General features: G+C 42.1%; 1 protein-coding gene across 1 annotated transcript in view; it reads left to right on the top strand.

Moving 5' to 3' along the window:
* Positions 1 to 22,456, top strand: part of Znrf3 (zinc and ring finger 3) — a 244,232-nt gene that overhangs the window by 76,674 nt on the left and 145,102 nt on the right. The window contains 1 exon segment of the mRNA XM_051165019.1: positions 20,625 to 20,750. Coding sequence (XP_051020976.1) covers positions 20,625 to 20,750 — 126 coding nt within the window.

The following is a 22,456-nucleotide window of genomic DNA, read 5'->3' as shown; positions in this document are numbered from 1 at the left end:
TCCCAGGACTTGGGAGGGAGAGATGTGGACCACTGTGAGTTCAAGGCTCTGGTGAGCTCCAGAGAACTGGGACCTGCCCCAGACCATTGGCCTAGACTTAGCTTCCTATATAGGGAGCTCCTATATAGGGGCATAGGAAGCAACAGAGCTGGGACCTGTCCCAGGCCACATGGCCATGTCTGGCCCACATCTGTACTCAGCACAGTGAGGGTTTCTGGGTGGGTGCCTGACAAACACTAAGGTACTGGCTCTCAGTGCCATTCAGAACGAATACCCTCCATATTTAGCTGCTCAGCAGATGCTGCATTATTATTCTTATTTTAGTTTCTGCTTTGCTAATTAAGGAGACTTCATGGAAGTTAAGGGGAAAAACTTAACAGTTGTGAATTAGAAGCAGTGTTCCTGCTTGTCATCTAAGGGCTTCCTTCCTCTGTGTTCAGAAGACCACTCAAGGTGACAGAAACCTGGGCCTATCACAACCCATTAGGTTCTTTTAGAGAAAGCTCCAAATAGCAAGAATGTCTAGTTTTTATCTTACACAAAACTTTTTTTCTTTTCTTTTCTTTTTTCTTTCTTTTTAAATCCAAGGTCTCATCCATAATCTAGGCTGGCTGGAAACTCACTGTGTAGCGTAGGGTGACTTCAGATTTGTAGCAGTCCTCTTGCCTTCACCTGGCAAGTGCTGAGTTCACAGCCCTGAGCTTGCACTTCCACCTTTTAAAAAATCTGACTTGCATTTCATTGTAATTATTGAAGGATGCGTATTTTCAGGCATGTGGTGAAGCTCCAGTTTTTAATTATGTGGACAAGCAAACAAAAGCATCTATAGTATACTTCTGAAGAACTGCTTGTTCTTGTCCTCTTGTATCCTCAAATTTGACCATGGCCTTGCTTTTTCTGAGTTGTCTTTGAAAACATCCTTGTTGGTGACAGTTTTATCCAAGAGGATATCCTTGTGGGCATAGAATAATTGTTATAAACATTTGTGAAAGACTTGATTTTTGACTACTCTGTGACTTTTTGTTCATCTACAGCCATGTCATTTTGTATGGATAGCAGTCAATTTCAGGTCCCAAGCATGGCTGAAGAAGTGAGGTGAGATGCCATCAGTGTTCCTCACAGTGACATCTTGTGTCTAGAGCAGTGTCCAGGCAAGACCACATCACTTATCTGAATCTTGAGACAGCAACCAGAAACAGAAAGAAGTAAAAGAAAGGCTTTCTTTTTTCTTTTGTTGTTGTTGTTGTTTTTTTTTTTTTTTTTTTTTTTTTTTTGGTAGGTTGGTTTTGTTGGTTAACTTTTTGAGTAATTCTGTCTGTGTTTTGTTTGTTAGAGGAGGAAAATGAAATGATTTCCTATGGCCTCTATGCTTCCTATGAGCAGGGTCTGGGCCATGTGCCTTGGCGCTTCTATAGTTGGATAATAATCCCTCTTGAATCAGCTCAGAGTGTTGGAATGACTGTCATCACTGATTACATTCATATTATTGTTTGCTTCCCCTGTGAGCTGTTAGTACTCTGGTGTTTTTCTTGTTGAGTGCCTACAGCACTACAGATACAGAAGTAACGTGTGTGTGTGTGTGTGTGTGTGTGTGTGTGTGTGTGTGTGTGTGTGTGTGTGTGTGTGTGTGTGTCCCCAGTGCTGTGTGTCTGGCCCTCCAGCTTACATGGAGTACTTACTTTCTTGGGCCACTTAGCCCCTCCAGGGCAACCCATCAAAGGCCATGGTTTAACAATACATGCTACTACCTGGTCCTGCTGTGTCTGCTGATAAGCTGTATTATGTTTTGGGTTTTTAAATTGCCTCTTATGTCAGCAGATGTATGTACATTTTAGAATCTTTTTCCAACAATCAATCAAACATGACTGTAGGGAAAGCTCAAGACTTCAATGCCTTTTCTCATTTAGTGTCCATCCACTTTGAACAGATATGATTTCTACTTCACTTTGTTCTATTTTCAGTGTTAAAGATCAAACACCAGTGTCCTACATATCACTAAGTCAGCAGTCCCTCTCTGAGCTACACCCCCATTTGATGGTGATTTATAGCAATCCCCTCGTCTTCCGCCTGGCAGGTTGTACACATTAACCATATTTACTTTTTTTAGGTGAGCCTCCCTGCCCCCCATGGTGTTATTTTCATACCCTCTTTTGAAACAGAGGAACCGTATAGGAGAGAGGCATTCTTTGTTTTTCTCTAAAAAGCGATGCTCATTGGCAGAGTTCAACTGAGCATTCAGCCTTGTGCCTAGAGTGGAGAAGTGTATGTAGGTTTAATTCTCAAACTGTTGCCTGTTGGAAGCTTCCACACACAGCCAGAACCACTGAGTTCCTTTTCTCTGTCAGCTTTCCCCCATTACAGCTGCCACGATAGCTATGACAGCAGAAGGAAAAGAAACCGTTCTTATGGATTATGGATTCCAGAAATAATAGTTTAGGCCATTGGTTCAAAGAGTTCGAGAGGCATTCATTTCAGGACAACTTTCTAATATTCTACATGGCTCATTGGGTGAAGTGTTTGCTGAGCAAGCATGAGGACCTGAGTTTAGATTCCCAGAAGGTGAACACAGCACTTCACGTCTATAATCCCAGCACTTCTCTGTTAAGATTAGCTGTGTAAACAGGAGACACACCCCACAAGCTTGGGGCCAGATAGCATGGCAGGTGCACTGAGAAACAGCAAAAGATCCTATCTTGAACAAGAAGGAAAACAAGGACTGAGACCCGAAGTTTTCCTCCGACCTCGCCATGCATGCCTGTGTATGCACACACAGAGCTTTTTAAATTTAAAAAAAGAAAGAAATTGTGTGTGTGTGTGTGTGTGTGTGTGTGTGTGCGCACGCACACACACACACACACACACACACACATATATAATACACAGATATACACACATATATAATACACAGAAAAGAAAAACTTCTTATGATTCAAGAGACAAGTGGTTTGAGCCTCTCATAAACTATAAGCCTTGATTTTTGCCACCACACTTCTAAGAAAAGGTCTGGACTGTCTGACATGAGGCTCTATACCATAGGGACATCTTTCATACTGGACCACAAAAAGGAAAAGAAAAAAGGAGGGAACTTTCCCTTTAAATCCCCAGGAACGTTTGGATGAGGTAGTGTTACAGAATGAGTTAGCTTGTCCTGCTAGTACAGCACATGGCTCCTATGTAACAGTAACTCACTTGCAAGCAAACGGTTCTTTTGAAGTTACTGTAAACCGTCAGTGAAGTGGAGCGGTATTATAACCTTGGGCAAAAGCACTGCTAGTCCTGGCTTCAACTCTCCCTTTGAAACATGGGCAGACTGTGCCAGTTGTGTCTTAGTCAGCTTGTGTTGAAAGCTTCTGAAAGAGCTACTTCTGGTTTCAGACCTTGGCAGGTAGACCATCTCAAGGGAACAATTCTCTCCAGATACTTTTGCCTGGCCACACATTGTCTTTTGACTCAGGGGCTCCCATAGATTCTTTGTCCAGTAGCAAAACCGTAGACTATGATATAAACAATCTTACTGGGCCTTGAGAAATCTGAAGAAGGCCCATTTTCATATTCTTGCATAAGCCATTTGTTCCATACATGGACCAGCCTTTGGCCTGGTGTGCGTGCTCTGTGTTAGCCATTCTGCTTTAGCAGCCCCTTATTTGGAAACGCAAACAAATAATTCATTGCCTTTTCTTGATATTAAAGGACCTGTCAAAAATTAGAACTTCTCAGGTTATTCACCTTGGTTATTAATGTTTGTTGTATCTGTAATACCCAAATCTATGACAGACTTTAGTATCACCAGGAGTTAGCTTTAATCATAAGGGTGGTTAAGCTGCTGGTTGTAGTAGGGTGCATGTTTTTCCTCCCAGCTCCAAACTCCCAGAATAATGACTCAAAATATATTTACAAATACCTAAGCCATATAGCTAGGCTCTGACTAACTCATAACTTAAAATAATCCATTTGTACTACTCTGCCACGTAGCTAGTTACCTCTGCTCTGGTACCATGCATTGGTCCTACTCACAGCTTGCGTCACAAAACTCCCATGCCTGGCTCTATTCCCAGAATCCATTCTGCCCGCTGGATGTCCCACCTTCTAGTCTGCCCTTCTATTCTACTTAATTGACTAACAGTGCATCCATACAATACACAAGCTATTCTCTCTGCGGCTGGTTCTTTCTCTACTATATCTGCCTGAGTCAGCCACATGCTCACTTCCTAATGTCTACAGGCCATGTCCTGGATGGCTCCCAAAACAGCCATCCCAGACAGTCGTCCTTCAACTGTCCAGTCTCATGCAGGGAGCCTAGTGTTTGGTTGAAGGTCTTTGCATCTGCTCCCATCAGCTGTCAACAGTGGCCTCTCTGATGACAGTTGGGCTAGGCAGGATCTATGAGTATAGCAGAATATCACTAAGAGTCATTTCATTGATTTTTAAAAATTATTATTTCTTATATCCTAGGTGTCGGGACTATCCAACCTCTGTTTCCTGGTCCAGGCAGTGTCAGGCATGGGCTCCTTTCCTGTCAGTCATGGGCCCCAAATTAGACTAGTCAGTGATTAGCCATTCCTACAAGTTCTGTACCTTCATTGCCCCAACACATCTTGCAGGTAGGATAAATTGTAGGTTGAAGATTTTGTAGCTGGGTTGGTGTCCCAGTCTCACCACTGGAAGCCTTGCCTGGCTACAGTAAATGGCTGGTTAAGGTTCTATATTCTCTATTACTAGGAGTCTTCACTGGGGTTACCCTAGTAGAGAGATCCATGTGCCTCCACCCCCACCCCCATGTTACTTATCCTTTCTGGGTCTATGAATTGTAGCATGATTATCCTTTACTTAACAGCTAATATCCACTTATAAGTGAATATATACCATGTTTGTCTTTCTGGATCTGGGTTACTCGGTTGGAATTATTTTTTTCTAGTTCCATTCATTTGTAAATTTCATAATTTTTTTCAAAGACGGGGTTTGTTTTCTTTTTAAATGACAGGACAGGCATTTTTTAAAAAAGATTTATTTATTATTATGTATACAGTGTTCTGCCTGCATGTACACCTGTAAGCCAGAAGAGGGCACCATATCCCATTATAGATGGTTGTGAAACACCAAGTGGTTGCTGGGAATTGAACTCAGGACCTTTGGAAGAGCAGGTGGCGCTCTTAACCACTGAGCCATCTCTCCAGCCCCCCAAGACAGGGTGTTTTGTTTTGTTGTTTTTTATGTAACTCTATCAGTCCTGGAACTCACAGAGCTCCGTCTGCCTATGCCTCTAGAGTGCTGGGATTAAAAGTGTGCAACACCACTGCCCAGCTTGTATCGCAGTTTTTTATTGAGTTATTTTATTTGTTAATGTCTAGCTTCTTGAATTTTTAATATATCTTATATATTAGCTGTTGGAGTTGGTAAAAATCTTTTTCCCATTCTGTAGGCTGCCATTTTTGTCCTATTTATGATGTCTTTGCCTTATAGAAGCTTTTTAGTTTTCATGAGGTCCCATTTATTAATTGTTTATCTTAGTGCCTGTGCTGTTGGTGTCCAGGAAAGTGTCTCCCATGCCAGTGCATTCATGGCTGTTCCCCACTTTCTAGTCTATCGGGTTCAATGTGTTTGGTTTTATGTTTGAGGTCTTTGGTATACTTGGACTTGAGTTTTGTGCAAGGTGATAAATACTGATCTATTTGCATTCTTCTACATGCAGATACTCAGTTACACTAGCACCATTTGTTAAAGATGCTTGCTTTCTTTTCTTTTTTTTTCCATTATGTCTTTCTGGCTTCTTTCTTTCTTTCTTTCTTCCTTTCTTTCTCAGGCAAATACCAAGTGTCAATAGGTGTGTAGATTTATTTCTGGGTCTTCAGTTCGATTCCATTGATCAGTGAGTCTTTTATGCTAATTCTGTGCAGTTTTTATTACTGTAGCTCTGTAATAGAACTTGAAATCAGGGGTGGTGATACCTCTGGAAGTTCTTTAAATTGTTCAGAGTTTTAGCTACACTCTGTGTACGTGTGGGGTGTGTGTGTGTGTGTATGTGTGTTTCATATTGTCCTTTCAAAGTCAGTAAAGAATTACAACTGGGGCTGGACACTGTGGCACATACCAGCACTCTGGGAGGTGGAGACAGGTGGGTCTCCATGCATTCAAGCCAGCCTAGTCTACAAAGTGAGTAAGAAAGAATTATGTTCAAATTTTGAAGGGATTTCATTGAATCTGTAGGTTGCTTTTGGTAGCATGGCCATTTTTACTACGTTGATCCTACCAATCCATGAACACGGGAGATCTTTCCATCTTCTGATATCTAGACTTGAAATTTTTATCATAAAAATCTTTCACTTGTTGGTTACCCCAAGATATTTTATATCATTTGTGGCTGTTGTGAGAGGTATTGTTTTTCTGATTTCTAAGTCATTTAAATATAGAAGGGCTACTGGTTTTTTGTTTGTTTGTTTGTTTGTTTTTGAGTTGATCCTGTATTCAGCCGCTTCCATGAAGTTGTGTATCAGCTGTAGGATTCCTTGCTAGAATTTTCGAGGTCATTTATGTATACTATCATATCACCTGTGAATAGAGATACCTTTGACTTTTTCCTTTCCTATTTGTACTAAATGGAATAAATATGGAGAGAGTGGACAACCTTATCATGTTCCTGAGTATCTCTTCATTTAATTTGATGTTGGCTATAGGCTGACTGTAAATTGCCTTTGTTATGTTTGGGTATGTTTCTTCTATCCCTACACTCTCCAAGACTTTTTTTTTTTTTTTTTCATTCAGTAGACAGTTGTTTTTGGTTTTTGATTTGTTTTGTTTTGTCAGTTTTCTTGTATCTGTTGAGACTTGCTTTGTGACTTAGTATATGGTTGGTTTTGGAGAAAGTGCAGTGAGGTGCTAAGAAGAAGACGTATTCTTTTGTGTTTGGGTGTTCTGAGGATGTCTGATAGGTCCATTTGGTTTATAACATCTGTTAATGCTAGTATTTCTCTGTTTATTTTTTGGCTAGATGACCTGTCCAATGGTGAGAGTGGGATAGTTAAGTCTCCAGCTATGATGTAGGAGGGTTAATGTGTGATATTTAGGCTTCAGTAATGTTTCTTTTACAAATGTGGGTGGCCTTTCATTTGGGACATAGGTGTTAAGAAATTGAAACATCATCTTGGTGAATTTTTCCTTTAACTATAAAGTATTCTTCCTTATCTCTTTTGATTAATTTTGATTTGAAGTCTATTTTGTTAGATATTAGAATAGCTATACCAGCTTGTTTCTTAGGTTCACTTGCTTGGAAAAATTTTTTTCTAACCCTTTACTTTGAGGTAATACCTATTTTTGATGTTGAGGTATGTTTCTTGTGTGCAGCAGAAGGACGGATTCTGATTTTGCGTCCTATTCTATTAGTCTTTTTTTTTTAATTGGGGGAATTGAATCCATTGATATTGAGAGATATCAATGACCGACGATTGTTTTGTTTTGTTTTTTCGAGATAGGATTTCTCTGTGTAGCCTTGACTATCCTGGACTCACTTTGTAGACCAGGCTGGCCTCAAACTCAAAGCAATGTGCCTACCTCTGCCTCCTAAGTACTGGAATTACAGGCGTTCGCCACCACTGCCCGGCTGGCCAATGACTTTTAATTCCTGTTTTTATTGTTGGTGTGTGTGTGTGTGTGTGTGTGTGTGTGTGTGTGTGTGTGTGTGTGTGTTTTGCTGGTATGAGATTATTTCCTGTGCTTTAATGGATGTAGTTAGCCTCCTTGGGTTAGAGCTTTTCTTCTGGTACCTTCTGGAGGGCTGGATTTCTGGATAGATGTTGTTTAAATTTATCTTTATCGTAGAAGATCTTGTTTTCCCCATCTATGATGATTAATTTTTTTTCTGGTTATAGTAGTCTGGGCTAGCATCTGTCATCTCTTAGGGTCTATGAGTCTCCATTGAGAAATCAGGTATAATTTTAATAGGTCTCCCTTTATATGTTACTTGCTCTTTTTCCCTTGTAGCTTTCAGTGCTCTTTCTTAGATCTGTATGTTTAGTGTTTTGGTTATTATGTGTCATGAGGACTTTTCTGGTTTAATCTATTTGGTGTTCTGTATGTGTCTTGTACCCTTAACGGTATCTCCTTCTTTAAGTTAGGAAACTACCATATGATTTTGTTGAAAATAGTTTTTGGGTCTTTGAGCTAGGATTCTTCTTTTTCTTCTTTCCTTATTAGTCTCAGGTTTGGTCTTTTCATAGTGTCCCCAGATTTCCTCGATGTTTGAGTCAGGAATTTTTTAGATTTAGCATTTATTTTTGACCTATGTATATTTCTTCTATTGTATCTCCAACCCCTGAGGGTTCATCACTTGTATTCTGTTGGTAATGCTTAAGTTTGTGGTTCATGTTTGCTTACCTAGCCTTTTCACTTCCAGTATTCCTTCAGTTTGTGTTTTCTATTTCCGTTTTCAGGTCTTGAATAGATTTCTTTGTTTCTTTCAACTCTTTGTTTGGTTTTTCTTGACTTTTGGGTTTTTGTTTGTTTGTTTGTTTGGGTGTTTTGCTTTGTTTCTGGGTTTTTGAGACTTTTGTGTAGTCTCAGCTGTCCTGGAACTCACTCTGTAGACCAGTCTAGCCTTGAACTTGACCATCCTGCCTCTGCCTTCTGAGTGCTGGGATTAAAGATGTGCACCACCACCACCAGGCTTTTGTTGGATTTCTTTAAGGGACCTCTGTCTTCCTAGAGTTTTGTTTTAATGTCTTTGCCGTGTGCTTCAGTTGTGGTTGAATATTCAGGGCTTCCTGTAGTAGGATGGCAGGGTTTGGTGGTGACTTATTGCCTTGACTGTTGTTGACTGTGTCCTTGCACTGGCATCTAGGCATCTGAGTTTGAGACGTTATAGGTCTAGGTGCTGATTTCTGAGTTTGTCTTTGTTGAATGGGTGTTTTGATCCTTCATTTCTGTTTTCTCTTTAGTTTTCTAACTTGTGTGGCCTGTGGTTGAAGAGGGAATCTCCGCCTGAGTTGGAGGCTGGACTTCATTGCACCGGGTGGGGAATTAGGGGTAGGGTAGTGGAGCACTAAGAGAGTGGGGGAGATCAGATAGACCTCCTGCCTGGACTTCTGGTACCATGGCCTCTGATAAAACAGGGAATCTGCAATCTGCAGGAGTTGGGGACTGGGACACAGCACAAGGAATTTGGGAAGCTGGGAAAATAATGGGGAATGCCAAAAAAAAAAAAAAAAAAAAAAAAAAGGATGGGGAGGGCTCTGAAAGAGCCTGCATGTCTACAGGTAAGCAGCTTACCTGGACTTCTGGCAGCCTGCAGTCTCTTATCTTGTAGGGGGTTTCTGCCTGAGTTGGGAGCTGGAACACAGTGTCACTAAGTGGGTGGGGATTGGGGACATGGAGGGGCTACTGAGAGTATAGGGGAGGTCCTCAGGGTAGCCTACCTGGACTTCTGGCAGCCTGTGAAGCCTCTGGTAGAGCTGCTGCTTTTCTTTTCTTTGAATGTTTCTAAGCTTTTTTGAAAAATGTCCATGCTGCTGCTTAGCATTCGCATTGTCTTTTTGACTTCTAGTATGGAAGGAGGAAGTTTTTGGACCACCATCCTTACATCTATCTTTCTTTCTTCCCTCCCTCCCTCTGTTTCTCTGTGTAGCCCTGGTTGTCCTAGAACTCAATTTGTAGACCAGGATGATCTTGAATTCAAAGATCCACCTGCATGCAGGGCTGGCTTCTACATTTTCAATATAGTGACATCATGATTGTTGATTATGTCACACTATTGTGTTAATAGTATTCTCAGCTGGTCCTGCAGGTGTAGGTGTAACTTCTGGCTTTCTCTGTTCTCTCTTCTTGTTCTCAGTTAATCTTATCTTTAGTTATGGCACTTTCCATATTCCACTTTTTTATTCAAAACTGTAAAACTCCTTAGTACTAACAAACCCATTTGGCAGTGGCTTAGGTTTTCATTGTTTGACTTTTCTGCAGCTGTCACCCTCTGGGTCTTCATTTTGAGATTTCCTTTATTTCTCTTCTCTCTTGGAGTCCTTGGATGCGGATATAATTCCTACCTCTCCTTACTTTTTGTTGTTGCTCACAGTAACTTTGTGAATTGGACACATGTAGGAAAATTGTAGATATGTGGAATTTTCTTCGGGAGGAGTCATCTTCTGTTTTCCTTCCCCATCCACTGACCTTTTCAAGATATGGTCACCTACATGAGTGAAGGGCGGCAGGGTTGTGTTCTCTGGGTAGGAAGTATTAGCTTCCTGTGCTAGTGCCAGTGAGTCTTTTTGTCCTGGAAATGACTTTGATGGATTGGCAATCAACACTTAATAGAACTAATCCTTTAAAGTTCATGCAGTAGTTTGGTTAAATGCTGTTTTATTTGCCCTAGACCCATCATTAGCTAAGCAGAGACCTAACTGGCTTTCCAAAAACAAAGCAGGCAGCCTGATAAGACAGGCCAAAGGCTTTGTCCAACCAGCAGCCATTTAATGAGCACCTGTTGGTGTCAGGGATAACAGTAGGGTGGTTTAAACCTCTGAATAACATGGTTCTTTCTAGAAGCAGATGCTCAACTTAGGGTGGGGGCGGGGGGCAGTAAAAGGAACTGGTAAACACCATGAAAGTGTTTGGCATTAAAGATATGGAAGCAGCTTACCTCTGTGAGTGCACTCAAGAAAGCACCATGGGAAGAGTGACACTGAAGCTGGGCTTGAAGGGGCAAAGTGTTCTTGGCAAAGACATAAAACAACAGTGAGTTTGACAGACTGAGAGAGAATGGACAGGGCTCAGTCACCGCACATCTACTGTGCTACTTGTGTCACATCTCTTTGAACTCTTGTTTTCCGTTAAGGCGTTGGGGATAGTCTCAGTCCCTATGAAGAATGAGGAGTGTTCTTTCTTCCCTGATTCAGGCCGTGTCAAGCACCCCCAGGTTGCTCTTCCCATAGCATAGGATCAGAGCTAAGCACAGAACACACTTTGTTTTATCCTTGTATCTAATTGTAGCTTATTATTTGCTTGATGTTCTCCCATAGATCTGTCTCAGAAAATTTGCTTGTCTTTTCACTCCAGGCTGTGGGGTTGTCCTTTCGTTTCCTAGTAGAGAAGTAAGTACTCTAGTGGAATCTTTTTCGGGTTCCAGTCTAGGTTTCTGAAACTATATGATTTTTTTTTCTTTGTGATGTCTCTGGGTTCTTATATGTAATTAGACCTTTTTTTTTTTTTTTTTTAATTTTTTTATTTATTTATTTATTTATTTATTATGTATACAGTGCTCTGCCTACGTATACATCTGCAGACCATAAGAGGGCGTCAGATCACGTTATAGATGGTTGTGAGCCACCGTGTGGTTGCTGGGAATTGAACTCAGGACCTCTGGAAGAGCAGTCAGTGCTCTTAACCTCTGAGCCATCTCACCAGCCCGTAATTAGACCTTTTTAAACTGTCCTAAAAATAGTAGAATAAAAGCTTCTTAAATTTCAGACACATGATTAGGTAAACTTTATTTCTCCAAATATTTTAAGAAAAATTCAGGGCCCTGGGAAAGGCCTGTGGGTAAGAGCACTCATTCTGCAAGCATGAGGACCTAAAGTTGAATTGCCAGCATGCATCTACAAAGCTAGGCACAGCTGCTTATGCCTGTAACTCTACCACTGGGAAGGGAGGGGTGACAGAGACAGAGAGATCCAAAGAGATCACTGGCCAGTCAGCCTAACCAAAACAGTAGCTTGTGGTTCAGTAAAGGATCCTGTCTCAGGTGGAAGAAGATAGAGGAAGACACTGAGCATCTTGCTCTGGCCTCCAAATGCATATGCCCACACAGTTACATACATGATACACCATGGGGTGGGGCGGGGGGAAATAAAAGTAAAACTCAGAAGTGCTTACAATTTTTAAAAAATATTTTTAAATTATGTATACAATGCTCTGCCTGCATGTACACCTGCAGGCCAGAAGAGGGCACCAGATCTCATTAGAGATGGTTACGAGCCACCATGTGGGTGCTGGGAATTGAACTCAAGACCTTTGGAAAAACATCCAGTGCTCTTAACCTCTGAGCCATTTTTCTGGCCCAGTGCTTGCAATATTTAAATGCTAGTGTACTGTATTAAGTTCAAAATTATAATCATGTTTGAAAATCATAAATTGCAGAATCCTATTACTTTTGACTGATAAAGTATCAAAAATACACATAGGTCCTGTGTGGAGTGATGTGACAGCGCTGACTGAACAGGAGCTGTGGCTTTGACATAGTGGCTGTAGAGCAGCGCTGTAGAAGCAGTGCCTAGCTGGACCTTTGGGAGAGGAGACTACTTGCATTCCTTATGTGGGAGATCCTTGTTTGTATAGATGATTGCTATTCGGAAAAGGGTATGAGATCTTTTTAAATTAGAGACTTACATCTTATATAATAGAAATGAGTCTGATTGAGACTGTCTTGAAAAATGAGGCTGAAAATAAAAAGTTTAAAGTTTTCCCCCTTTGTTTTTTTCAGACAGGGTTTCTCTGTGTAGCCTTGGCTGTCCTGGATTCGCTTTGTAGACCAGGCTGGCCTTGAACTCACAGTGATCCGCCTGCCTCTGGTCCCCAAGTGCATGAGTGCACCAGTGTGTCCAGCCAGGTTTAGAGTTTTTCTGTTGCTGTGTCTCTTGTTGTTTCAGGTCCTCTCTGAGGTGGAGCCCATCTCACTGCTACCGATGCAGCAGAGAACCTGAAGCTAGACAGAATAAGAGCTTGTTTTTAATTTAGTAAGTTAGAATGTAACTATAGCCCAGTATTTTATATTTAACACTGCACAGTGGGTGGGCAGTGTTAAACTATTTTCAGAAGAATTGTCTGAATAGCTGTGGTATTGATGTTTGACTTTAGTGATATTAGGGGTCATTTTCTAAGTGAGAGAACACTCATTTTTCCCATAGTTCCTTTTCTGCTTTGATCATTCTCTGTAGAAACACCAATGCATAATTGTTTAAATCTTAACTATATCATTTCCCATTGGCTTTGGGTGGGATCCATCTGTTCTTTGGCTGACGCAACTTTCATGGCACCATTAATTTGGCTTAATTGCTGACTTGCAGTTCTAGTTTGCAGTTTCTTTATATACCCTAATTACTGTCATTGAATATTGTAACAGTTTGCCATAAGGGTAGAATGAGATTGAAATATAATCTAGTGCACACTTTGAGATGAAAAGTCCACCACTCCCCCCGCTCCCGACATAGCATACTTATTTGCATGTGATGCCTTCCTTTGCCTAGGGGACACCATCCTTTGCATCAGGTCTGTTCACTAGTGCATATTTTCATCATACAACCATTCTACTTCCTTCCTTCCTTCCTTCCTTCTTTCTTTCTTTCTTTCTTTCTTTCTTTTCCCCCCTTTTCAAGACAGGCTCTCTCTGTGTCACTCAGGCTATCCTGGACTCACTTTGTAGACCAGGCTGGCCTCGAACTCACAGAGATCCGACTGCCTCTGCCTCCCAAGTGCTGGGATTAAAGGCGTTCGCCACCACACCCGGCTTATTTCTACTTATATGAGAAGCATTTTCCTACACAGAGAAACCCCTGCCTTGAAAAGATAATAATAATGAGGAGGAGGAGAAGGAGGACGACGATGACAATGATGACGACACCTTTAATCCCAGCACTGGAAGGCAGAGGCAGATGGCTCTCTGTGAGTTTGAGGCAAATTGAGTTCCAGAACCACCAAGGCAACACAGAGAAACCCTTGGGGGCAGGGGACAGGAGGCAGGGCATCTTCCCCACCCCACCCCCTCCACCTCCTGCATCTTGTAACTTGGATCTCCTTGGTGAAATAGAACCCTATGATGCAAATAGCTGTAGATGTGGGACAACAGACATTTCTGAAAGCTATTGTCAGAGGCAGCAGCCTGAATCCTACAGTATTGTCTTTGGCAGATGAGTAAAGTGTATGGCTATATGGTTAACTGTAGTAACTAAGATTGAATTTGCAGGGTGGCCTACGTAGGGTAGTAAATAAGAATAGGAAACTGGGATGGAAGTGAAAAAGTGGTGAGGTAGGTGGTGGACTTTGACACCATCTCTCTTGTTGAGGGGCAAGCAGGATTTCACTGTATTTTGAATTCACAGAGATATGCATGCTTCTGTTGCTCCACCCTGACTGGCTGTGAGGTAGGCTTTCAGTCTTGTGATGATTTTTTTTTTAATTTTTCTGCAATATTTTTTATGGTATCTTTATAAAAAGAAAAGTAAACACCTCATGAAAGATGATAGTTATTGCTTTAGAAAAGTTTGTTTTAGTTTTGAAGGCTTTGACACTATTTAATAGTAGCCTTGACAGGTTGATGTATTAAAATGCCAACAGTTGCTCCAGGGTCTGCAAGAAACTCGGATAAGGGGTCTTAGAGAAGTGTGAAAGGAGGGGAGAGCCAGCCCCATAGGAAGTATTTTCCAGAATGCTGGCCTGACAGACCCTTCAGGACCCAGGGGTGTGTTTGCTGTTCACATTTCATCATACCCAAGCTCACGCTGTTGACGCCTTCCTTACTGTTGGCCCCCATTCTCATAGTGGCTGCAGTGCGTCAAGTTCCAGCCCTAGCTTCTGCTGCTCTCGGTTCCTGTTCTGGTTTATCTTTTTCTCTCTGTTTCTCCTGTTTGCTGTCCTCCTGCGTCTCTCTTTCCACTATCTTTTACTCTTGAGTCATGATTGACTCTTCAGTATTTGAGTTCCTTTAGCTTTGCCTTGTATCAGATTTAGTATGTATGTGTTCTCTTTTCCATCTTGTTCTCAAAATGTGTTTCACAGAACAACATGTTACGTAGTTAGCACAAAGCAGTCATAGGATCAGAGTAGGAAATGATAGATTTAGCAACAGTTAAACCTACCTCACCCCCATTTTTAACAGCTGGATATGGTGACATGAACCTGCAGTCTCACGTACTTAGAGGATGAGGCAGGAGGATAGCTGAAGACCAGCTTGAGGGACTCAGCCAGACTGTTTCAGACTCAATACATAAATCAATTAAATAAATAATTTGTTTTGAAGGATTGGTGTTCTATATACAGTGGTAATGCACTTGGCCAGCAAGGTTGGGGCCCTGGGTTGATCCCTAGGCCATGTGTTAATGAGCGTGTGCTCGCAAACACACACCGAGAGGGAGGGAGGGCAGGCATGAGCCTTCTGTAGAGTTTTAGTTTACAAATGTAGATGTTGAGTGCCTGTGAAGTGTTTCTCTGTGTTATTTACACTGGTTTTTTATTTTGTGGCATCAGGGCATGATTTCTGAAGGGGTTTTATAATTGGCTTATGTTCTAGAAGGATTCAGAGCACATTGCCCTACACTGTGGATACCCACATGCACCAAGGACAGCAGTAGGCTGACAACAGTCCTTTCTGAGTAAACAGTTGTGTGGTTAAAGCATGTGGAGCCCGGCATGGTGGTGCACACCTTTAATCACAGCAGAGGCAAGCAGATCTTTGTGAGTTCCAGGCCACCTGATCTGCATAGTGGGTTCCAGGACAACCAGGGCTACATAGAGAGACACTGACTTAAACGGTGAGTGGGAGGGTGGGGAGTGTGTGTGTGTGTATGTTGTAGTATACAGCTATTACCACTATGAGGTTCTAGAACATTTTCATCACCATCAAGAACTTATACCCATAGAACAGTTGTTTCCTTATCACTTCCAAGCCCAGGATAACCACTAGTCTGCTTTCAGTCTCCTTGTTTGACTCTTTACATTTTATAGGAATGGACTCATACCTGTTTGGTCATATCTACTGGGCTCTCCTTAATGAAGTTTTGAAAGAGACTCTGCTCTTAGGTCTGCATGCAACCCCTGCTCCTCCAAAGCTGCTCTCTATCACTGACTAAGCTCCATAGGTGCTGAAGTGACAGTGTAGTTGTCCGTTTGGAAACCTCCAAGCCATGTGACCAGAAGTTCCATGAAATACAGCAGAACAGGGCCACAAGTGTAGTTGCTGTTGCAGTGACTTGACCTGAGACTTTGAGACGCTAAAGCTGGGCTGGGCTGACCTCACATTTTCCTAAAGGTCGTAGGTGACGGATCTTTCGGTACAATTTGGTGACCCTTGTTTATCGTCTTTTGTTGTAGGAGGTCTTGGCATTTTAGGTGACTCTTCTTTTAATATCTAGAACATGGATGGGCTGAGTCCTGCAGGGGCATCCTAGAGGGAAGGTTATACTGTCTACTTCAATGCAGAACCCTCATTGGTCCTACAGGAAGACACATGAAAAAATAAGACTCTGTTCTCTGTCTTAGAATTCCCAGGGGTTGAGTACTCACTAGCTCTGTAGACAGCTGCTGACAGCCCCTTTAGCACCCAAGACCTCTCTCTTGCTTCATGGGCTGTGAAGTCCCTCCCATGGAATCCGGATTGTAAGACTCTCTAGGCTGCACCCTCACTGCCGTCTCTGGAGACTAGGCACACCACTGCATGGATGGTGTGTCGCCTGCTCCTTTACGTGCTTCTTACCTTCCGTGTGCCATTTACTGCTTTATACTCCACACTATCCTCATGTCCAGACTCGTCCCCATTTTTCAGTCCTTCTCTTCATCTTGTAGTAGACTGTGACTGTTTACCACTTCTCCCGCCATCCTTTGCACCTGTTTTCCAAGTTTGGCTGACTAACTAGTGTTCCTTTTCCTTCAATTGGCTTTGAGGCCCCGCAGCTTCACAGACACACAGGCTCCACTTCTCACACCCTAGCTGCTCTTGCTTTCTGCATTAAATACCACATTGCCCTTGACTACAACAAATTTAACGCTAGGAACTTTTTTTACCCTGAAGTTCTTCTCTTTCAGCCTTTTTCCTCTCAAATAGCTCTCAGAGAAAGCGGCACAGAGCAGGTGGCTAAAGTGGGAAGTCACTAGATGGAATCCATTAGGCTGTTTGCCCATGTTGCCTTGGAAAACAAGGTCATTTACCTTAAACTTTTGTTTTCACCTGTAAGGAGTAATATGCATTAGTTTTCTACTTGTTGCTACAAGTTACTATAGGTCTAGCTACTGGCTTAGAACAACACTAATCTTCATATACTGGCCTACCTGTATATAAAATCCAAGAAACCTCTATCTCATCAAGTTTAGTCACATATGCCAGAGTGTCTTGTTGTGTAAGGTAAATTCTTACATATAAAGATTAGGATATAGATGTCTTTGGAGCTATTATCCCACCTATAGTGATATCTAGAATGTTCTTTGTTTTGTTTTGTTCCCAAGACAGTGTCTCACTATGCAGCCCTGGCTGTTGTGGAATTCACACAGATCCACCTGCCTCTGCCTCCTAAGTGCTGGGTGTGTCACTACTCCTGGTCCTAGAAGGTTGTTAATACAAATCTAAAGACATGTTTTTTCAATTTAAATTGTTTAGCATGGGCTGGAGAGATGGCTCAGAGGAATTCTTCCAAAGGTCCTGAGTTCAGTTCCCAGCAACCACATGGTGGCTCACAGCCATCTATAATGAGACCTGGTGCCCTCTTCTGGCCTGCAGGCACACATACGGGCAGAATACTATATAAATAATAAATATATCTGAGCTGGGCGGGGGCGCGAGGAGGGAAAAAGGGAAAGAGAGAGTTTAGCACATCGGGCTGGAGATACAGAACAGCAGTTAAGAGCACTCAGTTCCTGTCACCCATATGGTTGATCACAGTTATCTGTGACTCCAGTCCCAGGGGTTCTAACTCCCTCTGCTGACACCTGAGAAGACGAGGCATGCACCTAGTACACAGACACACATGCTAGCAAACTACTCATACTCATAAAAATAATAAATAAATATTAAAAGGGGGAATTTAGCACATACAGTTCTGGACTCATAACCTGGTAAGTTATCTATGGGAATTTCCTCTTTCCAGGTTGCTCTTGGGCTCTGGAGCCTGTGATACATAACACTATTCCTTGTCCCAGATAGGGAATCAAGGACAGATCAAAATACAGATGCCACCTAGGTCTACATTGGCAAACTAGTGCGGTTTTGGGGATCACTTACAGGAATATGGGCAAGGGGCTACATACAGGAACAGGAATGACTTAAAGATAGCCGCATCACCAAAGCCCACCTTCTAACATGGATGATGGCTGACAAAAGCTGGAATCCTGGAGCACACTGCTTGACTTGTAGGCAACTCACCAGGTCAGAGGGTATCTTTGGTAGGCCGCTTAGCTAGTCTGAGACTTTTAAAAGAAGCTTGGCAGGTCTGCTTCTGCTAGACAACATAGTTGGTCTCTGTCCTTGGTAGTCTTTACAACTTACATAAGATTGGAGAGCCTGTGCATCTAGTCAGCTTCATGGACTTCCGGAGACTCTCAGGTTTACTTCCTGAATCTTGATGATCTCACCTTTAAAACCTCTGAATCTTTTTTTTTTATTTTAAAGATCTATTTTTATTTTGTGTGTATGTATGTTTTGCTTGCATGCATGTGTACTATGTGCATGCCCACAGAAGCCAAAAGAGGGTGTTGATCTCCATGAACTGGTGCTAAAGATGATTGTGTGCTGCCATTTGGATGCTGGGAATTAAACCCCGGTCCTCTGTGGGAGCAACAAGTGACCTAACTACTGAGCCAGCTTTCCAGCCCTAGAACTTCTAAATTTTAATGAGCTTCCTTTTAGAACTTAGTGGCTCCCAAAGAACCTGGGAAGAAATTGCTACAGAAAGGCTTGCTATGAGTCAATGATGGAACTGTAAGGATAGGCCTGGGATTCCTATGATTTCCAAGGTTTTGTATAAGAAAATAAACTGATTCTCCTCTACCTGGCTTTCCCCCCCCCCCCTTTAAGGTATATGATCATTTATTTGTTACTCTTAAAGATTTATTTTTGACTGGACTCAGACTTAGAAATAGAAGCTCTCAGCAAGAACAGCCTATGTCTCTTGGCAGTCTGTTCCTGGCACTTTTCTTTGGCTTCCTTAATTCTCTTGGCCAAAAGTTTAGTGTTTTGCAGCCTCCTCCTGCTTTTCTTAGTACTCTGTTTCTTCAGAGCTATGTGCAACAAGATGCTGATTCTTGGGTGCTTTGGTCCTGGGCTTCTTACTGTCTTTGTTTAAGGGCTTTCTGAAAACATATTGGCAGACATCATCTTCTTTAGAGAGATTAAAGAGCTTTTGAATTTTGCTAGCTCTTTTAGGTCCCAGCCAAGGAGGCACAATAGTGTCTGTCAACACTCAGATTGCCACCCACACTGCATCCACGGACAGGTTTGCACTTCCTCTCTCCAGTTCTCCCTGGTCTGTAACAAGAATGCCCCTTGCTCATCACAGGTGCACTCCGCCATGGGTCAAAACGCCCTGCTTCATGGAAGCCTTGCTTGTTCCCACCCCTGATCCAGACCACGTAACCCTCCACTCTTCGCCCAGAGCAGCAACAGCTACTTCTGTGGCTGGGTGCTTCTCACAGAATGTATGAAGCTAGCACTCATCGTCCACTTCAATCAGTTTCTGACAGCTGATGACAGGGAAGGAGATATTCAGCTTCATCTTGACACAGCCAACCGCCTAGGAGGCACCACGAAAAAGCTCTAGTTTTAATTTTGTGCTATGTAACAGATTTTGAAAAGACTTCAAAGAATGTCATCTATTTCCCAGTAACCATTTGTACTTTTAATAGCCTGCTAATTATACTGACGTTTGCCACATTTCCAGGTCTCTTTCTCATAAAGTCCTGAATGTGTCTCTAGGCCCTCAGACATAAGTTAATGTGACCTTAACACCTAGAAGCCAAACAGGATTCTTTCCTGGTTAGTTTCATTTACAATTGCTTAGTGTTCAATTTATGATATTCCATAGCAATTTATGTTGGCATTTACATGAGATGCTTTCTCTCCCTACCTCTTATCAGGTGGCTTCCACCTTAGAAAACTATTAATTTCAAGACAGAACGCAGCTATAAAATATGTTTATAGGGCCTGGAGACATGGCTGCAGCCATAAAATGCTTGCTGTGCAAACATGAGGACTTGAATTCAATCCCCAGCACCATTGTGAAAACCAAGCACAGTGGTGCACATCTGTAACCCCAGCATTGGGTAGGCAGAGACAGGAGGATCCCTGAGGTGTACTGGCCAGCCATTCTAGCCAAATTGGAAAACTCCAAGTTCACGTACAGACCCTATGTCAGGAAAGAAAGAAAGAAAGAAAGAAAGAAAGAAAGAAAGAAAGAAAGAAAGAAAGAAAGAAATTGAGAAGACATCTGACATTAACAAATGTGCACACACATGAATGTGTGCATATACAATATATTTTTATTTTATGGGTGTGGGTTCTATGTCTGCATGTATATGTGTAGCATATGCAGGGCTGGTACTTACAGAGGCCAGAAGAGGGCATCAGATCCTATGAAACTGGAGTCATAGATAGTTGTAAACCACCATGAGGATGTTGGGAATTGAACCAAGTCCTCTGGCAGTACTCTAACTGCTGAGACATTTCTCCAGGCTGTATAATACCTATTTCTAGGGGGTTTATTGTAATTTCTCCAGTATTCAGCTCATTGTAATAAAATGGAATTCTCTATGGATTGAGAAACTGTTTTCTGCCTTAAAGTTTGAAATTTTGAGGTAGCTTTGGCTTAGTGTCAATGAGAAATGCATGAAGTGGTTCAAGCCAGTCTGTGGCCAGCCCACTGACATTTTCTTACCATTTTGTCTCTTAGATGCACCCACTGGGCCTCTGTAATAACAATGATGAAGAGGACTTGTATGAATATGGCTGGGTAGGAGTGGTGAAGCTTGAACAGCCAGAATTGGACCCCAAACCATGTCTCACTGTCCTGGGCAAGGTAAGCATCAGGCCTTCTGGGTCACTGTCATTGTGGTTGGTGTTTTCCTGAGTTCCAAATAGCTGGTTCCAGAGAGGAGCCATGCTGGCATAGTCCTCCTTCCTCTGAATCTCTGTGAGCAAACGCAGCACCATGGGTTTCATGAGCTTTGGCCCTGAAGGAGACCCCAGCCTCAGAGCTTGTTCTACCCCTGCCTACTGTGTGGCCTTTGGCAACTTGTTTTCCCTGGGAGTCTCAACTTCTTATCTGTGAAATGGGTTGATATTAAAAACTCATAGTATTGGATCTTACACCTTTGGGGCCAGATGTTTTAGACCTGAGATTTGGGGTTATTCGGAAAGTATTATGGTTAATACAGTTAAGTAACCTGGGGCTGTACTCCATAATCACACACATTCATTTTATAGAGATATTCACATTAACTGGCCTAACTGAAATCTAAACAGCCTTCTATTAGCCCACAGCTGCTTTGCCTCTAAATGAGTTCAGATCCATTTTTTAAAAAATATTTATTTATTTATTTATTTATTTATTTATTTATTTATTTATTTATTTTATGTATACAAGTGCTGTTTTCATGCACACCAAAAGAGGGAATCAGATTCCACTACAGATGGTTGTGAGCCACCATGTGGTTGCCGGGAATTTAACTCAGAACCTCTGGAAGAGCAGCCAGTGCTGTTAGCCATCTGAGCCATCTCTCCAACCCCAGATCCATTAATTTTTGCTGTTGAGTATGTTATGAAAAAAGTTGCAATTTAGAGCTTCCTTAGTTTCAGAATAGCAGACAGCAATTACGGCCCTGCGTTAGAACTTACCTCACAAGTGACTGAGCAGGAGGTGAAGTGAGAAGTACTGTCTGGTGTCTCGTGTGCCACTGTTGGCTATCGCCATACCACTAACAAACAAAACAAAAGCCGTTTTAGCTGCTAGAAGTCAGCATAACTTCCTTCTGACTGCAGTATAAAATAGAAATAAATTTACTTTGGAAATCCATCTGTCAGGAACTTTTAACCTGCTTTAAAGTGAACTATTTTGTTAAAAGGAAGGGTTTTGTGAAAGTAATTTGATTTTTTGTTGTTGTTGTTGTTTGTGAGAAGGGTAGTACCCTAAGAGTAGTCTTACTGCCTAGACATTTTATGGTCCCCAAAGCTACAGATTTGTGTACTGTGGGAAGACAACTGAGTCTTGTTCTTGGAAGCTGAGGCTTTGTTGGATATCAAGGCAAGAGAAGAAGTGGTGTTGGTGCAGGGAGCTATCACTAAATCTAGACTCTCTTGCCAGCCTCTCCTTAAAGGTCTTTGGTCCTGGCGACCCTTGTAAGCCTAATTTGTTTGTGGCTTTCATGTCCCTTTTGCCTTTTGAGAAGCTGCATGACTCTTGCCAAATTTTCCTACCCTTTCATTGGGGGAGAAAACCTGACAGGAATTACGATCTGTTTGGTTTATGGTTCACTGAGTTGGATCAAGGTGTTTGAGGTACTCAGCATTGATACTTCATCATTCAGTAGTTGACCAGAGCTGTGTAATGATGGTTAGGAGAGCAGCTTTAGTGTTTTCCTAGGAGAAATGCGAGCTACATCCACAGGGGCAGAACAGTGCTCTCCTTGTAGGCGGCTGCTTCGAATATGCAGTGTGCTCCTATGCTCACGCTGCTGCTGCTCCTCCATTCTCAGCTTATTAGCTTCGTTTGTTTCCCCCAGCCTG

Source organism: Acomys russatus, chromosome 22, assembly GCF_903995435.1.
Source record: "Acomys russatus chromosome 22, mAcoRus1.1, whole genome shotgun sequence".
Taxonomy (NCBI): Eukaryota; Metazoa; Chordata; class Mammalia; order Rodentia; family Muridae; genus Acomys; species Acomys russatus.
The sequence above is the reverse complement of the archived record's forward strand: the minus strand, read 5'-3'. Positions and strand labels throughout refer to the sequence as shown.